Source organism: Polypterus senegalus, chromosome 4 (genome assembly GCF_016835505.1).
Source record: "Polypterus senegalus isolate Bchr_013 chromosome 4, ASM1683550v1, whole genome shotgun sequence".
NCBI classification, from domain to species: Eukaryota; Metazoa; Chordata; class Cladistia; order Polypteriformes; family Polypteridae; genus Polypterus; species Polypterus senegalus.
The window spans coordinates 226158502-226171256 of NC_053157.1; the positions used below are offsets into that span (position 1 = coordinate 226158502).

A 12755-nucleotide genomic window follows, 5' to 3' on the forward strand; every position below is an offset into this window, starting at 1 on the left:
GAATGACCACTTATATTACATATTACAATAAAATGTGAATCAGGAAACTGCTTGTTCTATTTCTATGTTGTGTTTCTTTAATTTGGGAAATTCACCATTTATAGATTCCCGGGCAGTCTGGGTACTCCTACTAGTATTATTATAAACAACAAATCCCTCTCAAATACACACCAGAATGACTAAAAAGGCATGTCCTCTCCCCAATCCCAACTTGGAGCTTCAAAACATTGTTTCATGGTGTATTCTCGCTGTGCATCTCAGTGTTTCAACACCTCATTCACAGAACTTTGTTTCTTCTGCAGCTTAGTGATTTGAACTGTGCTCAGTGTTTCATTTGAACTGCACATTCTAGCTCACTTTGATTGTTAAGACACGGTAAGACATGGTAAATGTGTTAGTGACTGGGATTAAGTTTACGTAAGTGGAGTATAGATTAGAAATGGTACAGACAGGGGAACTATTTTTATTTAAGAAAATGGTTTATTCTACTTCTGGGCACTATATTTGTTTAAAAAATTTATGTAAAAAGGCAAATTTCCCACTGGGGATAAATAACGTATCTATCTGTCTGTCTGTCATACACTGCTGTGACTAAAGCATCTTTATTACAGATCGTCTTTCTGGACTTAGAAAGAATGGCTTCACAAGGGATGGATGTTTCTAGAAGAGTCAGATGCTTTTTTTGAAAGCAGATCTAGTTGTGTTTAACCTATATCTCTTTGTTGCCACAGCACTTCAGTCTGTCTTTAATGCTGACTTCCATAGGAATCACAGAGTTCTGTTTTCACTATAGAAGCATCTACTGTGGCTGCTGTTGATGTCCGTGGTGGTGTTTCTAATTGAATGACAGTTGTAATTAATTATGCAGCATGTGCTTTCATTCATATTACACCATGCAGCCTCTCTGACATGTTCTGGATTGGCACCTTTTAATCTTGGGTCCAGCAGGGTTCAGCCATATCTCCAGCAATAGCTTTGTTATCATCTTTTACAATGGTAGAATTCATACACCTCAAGTGACCATGAATAGAAGATGGATTATTGTAAATATATGTGCTGCCTTCTGCAAATTATTCATTTCATTTTTGATGGCAATTCTAAGTGGGAATGATTTCAGAACTGATCTCTTGTGTAATTGTCCTGTAGTATATATACAGTGCATCCGGAAAGTATTCACAGCGCATCACTTTTTCCATATTTTGTTATGTTACAGCCTTATTCCAAAATGAATTCTATACACAACACCCCATAATGACAATGTGAAAAAAGTTTACTTGAGATTTTTGCAAATTTATTAAAAATACAAAAAATTGAGAAAGCACATGTACATAAGTATTCACAGCCTTTGCTATGATGCTCAAAATTGAGCTCAGGTGCACCCTGTTTCCCCTGATCATCCTTAAAATGTTTCTGCAGCTTAATTGGAGCCCACCTGTGGTAAATTCAGTTGATTAGACATTATTTGGAAAGGCACACACCTGTCTATATAGGGTCCCACAGTTGACAGTTCATGTCAGAGCACAAACCAAGCATGAAGTCAAAGGAATTGTCTGTAGACCTCCGAGACAGGATTGTCTCGAGGCACAAATCTGGGGAAGGTTACAGAAACATTTCTGATGCTTTGAAGGTCCCAATGAGCACAGTGGCCTCCATCATCCATAAGTGGAAGAAGTTCGAAACCACCAGGACTCTTCTTAGACCTGGCCGATCAGTGGAGATGGGCCTTAGACAGGGAGGTGACGAAGAACCCGATGGTCACTCTGTCAGAGCTCCAGAGGTCCTCTGTGGAGAGAGGAGAATCTTCCAGAAGGACAGTCATCTCTGCAGCAATCCACCAATCAGGCCTGTATGGTAGAGCGGCCAGACGGAAGCCACTCCTTAGTAAAAAGCACATGGCAGCCCGCCTGGAGTTTGCCAAAAGGCACCTGAAGGACTCTCAGACCATGAGAAACAAAATTCTCTGGTCTGACGAGACAAAGATTGAACTCTTTGGTGTGAATGCCAGGCGTCACGTTTGGAGGAAACCAGGCACAGCTCATCACCAGGCCAATATCATCCCTACAGTGAAGCATGGTGGTGGCAGCAACATGCTGTGGGGATGTTTCTCAGCAGCAGGAACTGGGGGACTAGTCAGGATAAAGGGAAAGATGACTGCAGCAATGTACAGAGACATCCTGGATGAAAACCTGCTCCAGAGCGCTCTTGACCTCAGACTGGGGTGACAGTTCATCTTTCATCGTAGGACAACGACCCTAAGCACACAGCCAAGATATCAAAGGAGCGGCTTCAGGACAACTCTGTGAATTTCCTTGAGTGGCCCAGCCAGAGCCCAGACTTGAATCCGATTGAACATCTTTGGAGAGATCTTAAAATGGCTGTGCACTGACGCTTCCCATCCAACCTGATGGAGCTTGAGAGGTGCTGCAAAGAGGAATGGGTGAAACTGGCCAAGGATAGGTGTGCCAAGCTTGTGGCATCATATTCAAAAAGACTTGAGGCTGTAATTGTTTGCCAAAGGTGCATCAACAAAGTATTGAGCAAAGTCTGTAAATACTTATTTACATGTGAGTTCTCAGTTTTTTTATTTTTAATAAATTTGCAAAACCTCAAGTAAACTTTTTTCATGTTGTCATTATGGGGTGTTGTGTGTAGAATTCTGAGGAAAAAATTTAATTTAATCCATTTTGTAATAAGGCTGTAACATAACAAAATGTGGAAAAAAGCGCTGATGTGCTGTGAATACTTTCCGGATGCACTGTGTATATGTATATGTATATGTATATGTGTGTATATATATATGTGTGTATATATATATATATATATATATATATATATATATATATATATATATATATATATATATATATATATATCCATTTATCAATATAAAATTTGAAAAAAAGTAACTGGAATGATTTGACAATGGCCATTAAATTTCAATAATAGAATAACCTAATTTTTGAATTTGATCTTACTTTGCTTTTGTCACAGTCATAGGAAGCCACTAATCAGGTCTCTACAGAATTTTGATCTATCATAGGGCATTTTCATATTATAATTTATAATTAATTTTGCAAACAGTAATAGGTGACATTATTGGTCATAACAACAACATTTATTTATATAGCACATTTTCATACAAACAGTAGTTCAAAGTGCTTTACATAATAAAGAATAGAAAAAAGACACAATAAGAAAACAAAATAAATCAACATTAATTAACATCGAATAAGAGTAAGGTCCAATGGCCAGGGGGGACAGAAAGAAAAAAAGACGGCTGGAGAAAAAATAAAATCTGTAGGGATTGCAGACCATGAGACCGCCCAGTCCCCTATGGGCATTCTACCTAACATAAATGAAACAGTCCTCTTTGGATTTAGGATTCTCACGGAAGGACTTGATGATGATGATGATGGTCACGTAGACTTCTGCCTTTAAATCCATCCATCGTTGTTGGAGCATCATGAAGCTTTGAGTAGGTGGAGGTGGCGCAGGCCACCACCACAAAGAAACCAGAAAAAGAAACAGAAAAGAGAGTAGGGGTCAGTACGGATTTTATAGCCACCATGAGTAGTTATTATAAGGAAATTTAACATACAGAGTATCAGGATTAAGTTAAATTAAATTAAATTGAAGTTATAGAAAGGCCATGTTAAAGTAATGTGTTTTCAGCAGTGTTTTAAAGTGCTCTACTGTATCAGCCTGGCGAATTCCTATTGGCAGGCTATTCCAGATTTTAGGTGCATAGCAGCAGAAGGCCGCCTCACCACTTTTAAGTTTTGTTCTTGGAATTCTAAGGAGACACTCATTTGAGGATCTGAGGTTACGATTTGGAGTATAAGGTGTCAGACATTCCGATATTTAAGATGGGGCGAGATTATTTAAGGCTTTATAAACCATAAGCAGAATTTTAAAGTCAATCCTGAATGACACAGGTAACCAGTGTAGTGACATCAAAACTGGAGTAATGATAAAAACACAATTGCATACAATTCAGTTGTTATAGTGATCGCTTTTTGCTGCTTTACAAAGCATACAGGTGACTCACATTGGCTTACAATATTATATTTTTGCACAGTGGGGTAAGGGGATGTGCAGGTGAAGAGATTGGTTAAGAGAATCAGGTCTAATGTAAAACCTGTTTCTCATTTAGCATGCAAGACTGTATAATGGGAACTTGCATTTGATTCCTAAGTAAGTCACTGTTTGTAAGTAGCTTGCACATTTTGCCATTGTAAGGTTTTTCCTGGTTTTCCAGGCTTCTTTCAATAGCCCAAAAATTAGCTTTAGGAGAAAAATAATCATCAGATGACATTAGCCTGGGTTCATTTTGTATCTTAATAAATTGTAATTATGCATTTATTGGTATATGTTTTTAGTATATTTTTGTTTGTTTGACCTTTGCAAATAAGGTAAACCCTGCCATTATTTATTGTACAAGATTTGTTTTATCAAATCCCATAAATATAATTTGCCTTTCAAGCTCAGTTTACATGATCAAGTTGGAAAGTAGTGCCTGTGTATTATTGCATTGGAGTGTTCTGAGATGTTTGTGTTGTAACTGCTTTCCTTTCTCATCCCACAGCATGCCAATGTTTATATAAAGCCAGAATTTCCTTTAAAGATCTTTACTCCCCATTTGTGGATATAAAAAAAGTTCATTGTCCTTACACAGAATGTAAGGATGAGTGTAGTCTGTATTACAAACGGTCACACCAGGAAGTACATTCTGATGTGAACATTACTATATATACTTGTCCTAGTCTTAATTTTAATTAGTTAAAATTTTCTTTCTATTAATTTGTTCCATTTTCTTTAATACAGTAGAACTGAGGAGATGTGGGAGGAATATGACAACAAAGAAGGTCATAAGTACGTTTATTTTCAATTCAAATATCTGTTAATCAATAAATTAATAATTCATCTTTTACATAAATTAAATTATCTTTTAACTGATAAATCAGTGGTTATGATCATAAATAATGTCTCACAAAAATTCAAGTCAACAACATACTTTCCTTTTAATTGTTTATAAACGTTTTACCTTTAAAATCTTTTCCCCTGTTGCTTAACTGAACAACCTGTTTGTCCTGGCAACAAAGTCTACTGCATTATGCTGAGTTCACTGTAATAGTCCAAGTGCTGAAAAGTACTTTCACATATTTGTTTGTGACTTTTAATAAGAAGTGCATGATGTTTAGAAGTCATGTTTCTTAATGTGAATATGCTATTTAAGTGAATCCTACATATCATACAGTTGTTGATCCACTTGTCATATTCTTATTGTTATTGTCGTTGGTTAAGCAGTAATTCGTGGCTTTGATACAATGTTTATATCTTGTGCCTCCCTTGATTCTGCACATCAGTGGAAATTAATTACTTCCTGCATTTTAAGGTATTTAACAGCAAATATCAAAACTAAATATCTTGTATTTAGTATGCAGATACTTTGTAGTCTTTACAATTGGGTTCTTTCATCTATCTTTGACCAGGTGTGAATCTAAAAGTATATTCTTTGTAAACAATTGAAATCTCAGTACTATAGACAGAAAGTTTATTTTTCTCATGTTTGTTGCCTGCTCAGCAGTGGTCTGGTGCTTTACCGACATTGTTACAGGTTGTGCTTCTAATTATAATGAAAATTATCAAACACACTCAGACTTGCTTATAAATAAAGGAACCGTGAAAATAGGGTAAGTGAAAAAGAAGAGTTTGACAGAGGATATATAAGGAGTATTTTTCTGTTTACAGAGGAGTCAAAAGACAGGTTTATAAGGAAGTGTATGCTGTCTATTTTTAAATCTAGCTATTTAATATAGTTAATGCTTCTTAATCTATCAGATGAAATAGGGTGTCTACTTAATTGATTTGCAGTTGAACATTCTTTATCCTTCCATGACTGGTTGTAACACAATGCAAGGTGGAGGTTGTTTTATCAGATTTGTAAGTGTGAAATCTTGCAGCACTAGTTGGGCTTGGTCACAGCCACCATTGTCTCTGAAACATATGCTTTAATCATTTGAATTGTTGTATAGAAATGACTGAAAAACTTACTGCAGGTAAAGCTATAATTGTAATAAATTTCAGATATGGCTGTGTTTTCAACATGTTTGTTTTCTTTTTCTGGTATTTATTCCAATCTTAAACTGAAGTATATTTAATTTTAAAATTTGTACAACTAAAGAAACAGCAAAGTTTTGGGTTTTTTTTGACAGAGGTTACCTTTTAAGAAAGAACACTTGTATCCTGTCATAATTAGTTTTTATTTCCAATATAGGTTTTCAGTTTCTGGTCTTTCAGAATTATCTACGCTGTGCATCTGTAAAATGATAATCCCAAAATGTAAACCTTCAGACATTCAACTGTCAGGTGAGATTGGAGAAGAGACAGTGAAATCTGTCATTGATATACTGAAAACTGAAAAGTACACTCCCAAAAACCTGAGGTAAGTAATATCAGTGGAAGCTTTATTACAGTGTTCTTCGAAAGGTTACTAGATTAAAAATGTCTGTCTCTCTATCTGTTAATACAGTCAGTCAGTCAGTCATTTTCAAACCCTCTATATCCTAACACAGGGTCACGGGGGTCTGCTGGAGCCAATCCCAGCCAACACAGGGTGCAAAGAAGGAACAAACCCTGGGAAGGGTGGCAACCCACTGCAGGTCACACAGACACACACACCAAGCACACACCAGGGACAATTTAGGACTGCCAATGCACCTAACCTGCATGTCTTTGGACTGTGGGAGGAAACCAGAGCACCCGGAGGAAACCCCGCACACACGGGGAGAACATGCAAACACCACGCAGGGAGTCTCCTTACTGTGAGGCAGCAGCGCTACCACTGCGCCACCGTGCCATCCTGTCTGTTAATACATGCTTGCATTTATTTTTATTACAAATAGGACATGAAAAATGCTAAGATTTGAAGGTATAGAATGGACTTCGTTGAAACCTGATTTGTTCCAAACAGTTATAAGTACCTTGGATGACTTTAAAAAGGAATAAAAATCATGTCTAATGATGAAAGAAAAATGAGTGTGAAAAGAAACACATTGAAATAGAAAGTATGGTTCCATAAAACCCAGTATGACTTTGATGGTCTGGGTCAGCTCCATGCTCCTTGGTGTGTCCTAAGCTTCTTGAACCTGGAACCGTCGAAAGTTGTAAACTGAGATGAGCCGGACAAATGAGGACACACACAGTCAGCAAGGGGTTGGTGCAAAGTGTTTAGTGCTTTTATTAAAAACCAAACAGTGTCCAAAGTGCAGTGCATTCAAATTCATCTATAAATAAATAAATAATCCATAAAACCAGGTGCCAATAAGGGAGGATTCCTTTGCACTTGGTTGTTCCTGCTTCTTAAGGGTGCTCTTGAGGGCGTAGCCACATGCTCTGCTCATGGGGCTCACTTACTCATCCACCTGCTTCCCCTCTCATATTGCACCAACTCTGTTCAGTTTCTGTCCTTCTCTCCATTCCTTTAACCTCTTTGCCTAATCGTTTTTTTCTTTGTTTATTTTCTTGTCCTTTCCCTGCTGTGCAGGCTCACTATATGGCCCTGACTGGGTGCAGGTGCTATCCTCCACCCACACTGAGGTGTGAATGAGGCACTTGACTGACCACATGAATGTTGCTATCAGCCAAACACCACAATCAACCTTGGAGTGATGTATGCATGTCCATACCCACACCCATACAGAGCCTGCCCATTGTGGGGCTTGATAACTTTTTTATAAAAGTCATGCTTTGGCATGGACCTTTTATGTTATGTCCTGCATATGACTTTCCCAACATAACAGAGACACCCCTTCTTATAGACACATCATGCACTCTGTGTGGGGAAGTGTGATCAAAGGACCCTTTATTTATTTTTTTGATAAATTGTGTGCTTAATGCTAGTGTCTTTTGGAGGTTATTAGTTTCATGAATCATCCAATTAATACAATTGTCCATCATATGTTGTAATAATTTTCTGTTAACGAACAGAGAGATGGCTTAAAGTCAACACCAGTCAGGAGCAGATAAAAGAAAAAAGTGAAAGTATGAAAAAGTATTTCATGCTGCACTTGCATTCAGATATCTAAATTTGTGCAACATTCAGTAAGCTAGTTAATGTTGCATTGATTTCCTCATCACTAAAGCTACAGACCTCAGGACTTAAATATGTTGTTAAAGGGCTGCTAATGTTAGTTGACATATGAAGTGCTCTGAGTTTTGTTCCATTGGGGATGTGTTTGTAAATTTCATCAACACACACACAAGCTCTCTTCCTTGCTAGTTATTTTTTGAGTGAATTATGAAAAAAACACCAGGCAAGCATATCTAACAACAAAAAGATCAATTAGCTCTAATTAGTTATTGATTCATTTTATTAGTACCTGACATTATTGATTTAGTTAATATCTTATTACTTTCTGCTGCCATTGGAAGGACAATATGAAGTTCAAATAAATTCATAAGCATAGGTGAAGCATTCACATGTTCATTTTTTAAATATCTAAATATGTAGCTATTCACCTGGTATTTACTGCATTAAGTAAGTTTACTCAGCATGTTAATTTCTGGTGTTATTATTATTATTATTATTAGTAGTAGTAGTAGTAGTAGTAGTAGTAGTAGTAAGATTGTTGTTTTTATTGTTCTTGTATATGTCACAAGTGATACTGTTGGCTATATCAAATAACAAAGTGTAAAAGCACACTGATACCCTGGACCACCATTTATTATTATTATTATTATTATTATTATTATTATTATTATTATTATTGTTATTATTACCAATTAGGCCATCATTTATATAAAATGAAAAATTTATAGTTGATTTTGGGATGTGTGCTTTTTTGTTTATTATTTATTTATATATGTATTGTAAAAATTAAAGCTGTTATAAGAAATACTAATGTAGTGGTTTCAGAACTTTTTGTTGTGGGAGGAAGAAAAAGATTCCATTTAATTTCCCAGTTTGGCATTGTACAGCATTGCAACATAACACTGTGATTTCAGGTGTTAAATATTATAGGCCAATGTTTTATTTTGAGAAAAGAAATTGATTAATATCATTTGAAAAAAATGTTTCCCATTTTGCACTGCAATGGGGTGTAAATGGAATCAACATTACAAAATCATTATGATTATATGACACACTCTGAAACAATGTTGCTCAAAGTCAGGCTTCTTGCATTTTAGACATTATATACACTATACGTGAGCCAAGTTTAATTCAAAATGTGTCACTTCTTTGTTATTTCATGGTCAGACACAGGAACAGATGCACAGATATATTCCCAAAAGTGATCAAATCATGTTCAATATTGGCCAAAATGTGTAAACCTTTTTTTAAACTCAAAGATGAAATTTTGATGTCATTATATCTTTCTTGTACATACCTACCGTACATGTATAGTAGTTATCTGTATAAAAGCAACATTTTTGTAGCCATTCTGATCAAAATCAGTAGGCTTCTAATATTTTGCATTGCAAATAGCTGCACCAGGTTTCATATGGATTATATTAATTGTTTTTGTGTTGTTATGTCCATAGACTTACATTTCTTACACACAAATACACATACACACATCCATGCCCGCAATCACACATAAAAAATTTGACAAATAAGAGAAGACCATTCAGTCCATTTGTTTCTTCATTGTTTAGCTAATAGCTAAGCTGTCCCAATATCTCATCCAGATCCTTATTAACATTTATTAAGGTTTCTGTTTCCATTATAGGTGTTGGTAGTTTTTTTCAGATTCCCACTACATTTTTGCATAAAGAAGTGCTTCTTAGCTTCAGTAAATGCACTTCCCCTTAATTTTCACTGCCATTCATGAGTACATTATTTACTGTTAAGTTGAAATAATTTGGCTAGATCTACTTTATCAATGCTTTTGAGAATTTTGAAAACCTGGATTAAGTCCCCACAAAGTCTCCTCTGCTCGACACTAAGCAGGTTTAACTTTTAATGTCAGAGCACAATATGTCCTCAAGTTCTAGGTCCACATTTATAAAGATTGTATCCAGACAAAATTAGTTTTGAAATGTACATACGTAACTTCAGGTGCAAATGTCGGAATGTTTAAAAGAAAACTGGACAGGGGAACATGCATACAGTATACTGTATTCACAACAACCCCGACCCGACCATCTGTATGCAACATTTAGTTGAAACTGGAAAATGATGACATCCTTGATCAAGCACAGAAATGCAGCCAAATGAACTAGAGGACAACTCTCATGCGTAATAATTCATATCACCATTATTATAACTCATATCATCATAATAATAATGTGCGTTAATGTGACAAACATATTACACCTCAAATGTGAAGTATAAAATGTTCATGCCCTATTTTATTTCCCTTTAAAGAGGCCCAATGCTTTGTATTTGCACTGAAGAACTTTTTTGGTTATTCATTATTTTATATCGTCTATCTTTTTTCACTTCTCAGGGAACTGTACAACAGGTCAGGAGTATTTTAGCTAAACTTCACTTCATGTGTAGAGTAAGGGAAGGAAGCAAATGGAATATATACAGTAGTTCTTATTTTTCATTTTTGCATATTTACAGTTTGACCTGTTAGTTTTATTTTAATTCTATGAAAATATGTTTAATTACATAAGTACAACAAATTGTGTTCGTGTCAAAAAATGCTGCTTTTCAAAAGCTGTCTGTCTCTAGAAGATTCATGCCCTCAAGTGTTGAAAGCATGCTATATTAGATAAAGCCACATCTACTGAGTGTGGTATATAGCAGGTCCGCGGCTCAGAAAAAACGGCCAGTTTTAAAATAAATGTTAACCACACTTTCAGCTTAAAGAGGGGTCGTGGTAGTGTGGCCAAAGTGGTTCTCGGACACAATGAGGTGCAGGCATTTCCTCACTTAAGGGCACAGGTGAGGAATCATCTGTATCCATAATTGATGCAGAGAGTTGCTAATCACGACACCTGTGCCACGTCCCCATTATATATAGTAGGAGCACAAGTGCAGAGGGGGAGAGAAGAAAGATCGGAAAAGGGAAAATGGTGGCTAGAGGAGGAAGAAGAGGAAGCTGGAGGCTGAGAGCCAGGTGTGAGCGAGCGAGCAGGGAAGTGAGCCCTAGTGGGGTGTTTGGCCGGAACTCGGGGCTGGCTGGATTGGGTCACTCCTGCTGAAGCAGGGGAAGCATGGGAGCCGCCAGTAGAAGAAGGCACTGTGTTTTTAAAGAAGGGACTGCATTTAGCCAGTAGTTTAACCTCAGTTTTAAAGGATTTATTTATTGGGATTTTAACTTCCACATTTTCACTCTGTTTTTAATGGATTTTTTATTTAATGAAGTTTGGAGCACTGCACTTTTATTTGGGCACTGTTTGTTTTTTGTTTTGTTTTTTTTTAATAAAAGCACTGTTTGCACTTTGCACCTTTCTTCTTGCTTCTTTTGTTGTCCTCATTGTCCAGCTCATCCAGTAACATTACCGATGGTATCGGGTTCAAGAGGCTCCCAAAAGAGAGCAAGAACCCGCATTGTCACACTCAGTAAATAAATAACATACAAAATTTCAGATTAGTTTATAATCTGTTAATAAAACTTTGATATTTCTAAGAAAGGTAACCTAGCAGATTCTTCTTGGAAATGTTTCTCTGTATTTAAAGAGTCACACTGGGATTTTATTTCATACTAAAAGTGGGACCAGTTTATGACAAATATGTACACTAGAATAGTTGAATGCATTTAAAAATGTGCTGTAAATATTCAGTGATATAGCTAGTACACTTTTAAATTTACAAAACATGTAATTTTTACATGGCTATAGTTTCTTTCAATTTCAAGATTTTGGTAAAAGTGAGAGAAATCTAAATAACTAATTTCTTAAACCTATTTATTGCAATTCAGGCTTTTGGGAGAGCAGAGGAGCACTGGACACACAATAAGAACCTTAAATCTACAATGTCTAAACAGTGATTGACTCAGGATTCAAATCCAGAATTCTGAAGCAATGCACTAACCACTGTGCTACCATACTACCATGGCAGAAAAAAAAATACATAAATATAACAATAAAGAAAAAGAACAAAGTACCCATTATCATCCATCATATGTTGATTGCAGCATCAAATATTGTCTTCAAACACATTTGCTCTTTGTGATCATACTTCCTTAGCAGAAACTGTGTTTTTTGGGCTAAGGTATTCTGTGGAGTTACAAATGGATTCAGTAGTTCTGAAGAGTCTTGTGTTGTAATATTTAATGTAATATATATATTTTTCTAATTCTTGCTTTCTTTATCTTCAGATTAGAGAGCAAGAACATGTCTGAGGCTTCAGTGAAGGACGTCTGCTGCATTGAGTTTAAAGACAACTTCATTAAACAAAATATGTGGCAGTTATCTCAAAATGAAGAAGATGATATAATACTTTGCTATTATGGTGGTGGTTCATGGTTAAGGTAATGTACACTTTGGATCTTTTATATCTCAGTCTTAATTGCTGTTCCTTATTTTTTGATAATAGCCTATTTGAGGTAATTTGTTGCTTATTTTTGTATGAGTTTGGTGACCTCTTCATCTTAACAACTACCAAAACTGCAATCATAATGTTTTACTTTCCATAATTTTTCATATTAAGCTCTTTTATGTCAGTTATATCTCTGCTCAATGCTTGTTGTCCATAAATGTGTTGACATCTTTGCCTTTATACCTTCTCCTTCAACAATAATACTCACTACTTATTTCAGGTTTGTAGTATCCGTGCCTTTCTATGTTTTGCCAGCCAAGAA

General features: G+C 36.0%; 1 protein-coding gene across 4 annotated transcripts in view; it reads left to right on the forward strand.

Moving 5' to 3' along the window:
• LOC120528081 overlaps positions 1-12755 on the forward strand; it is a 146556-nt gene that overhangs the window by 54138 nt on the left and 79663 nt on the right. For all 4 annotated transcript variants that reach the window (XM_039752091.1, XM_039752092.1, XM_039752093.1 and 1 more), the window contains exons 9-11: positions 4825-4872; positions 6278-6445; positions 12273-12425. In XM_039752091.1, the coding sequence (XP_039608025.1) occupies positions 4825-4872; positions 6278-6445; positions 12273-12425 (369 nt within the window). The remainder of the gene's footprint in view (positions 1-4824; positions 4873-6277; positions 6446-12272; positions 12426-12755) is intronic.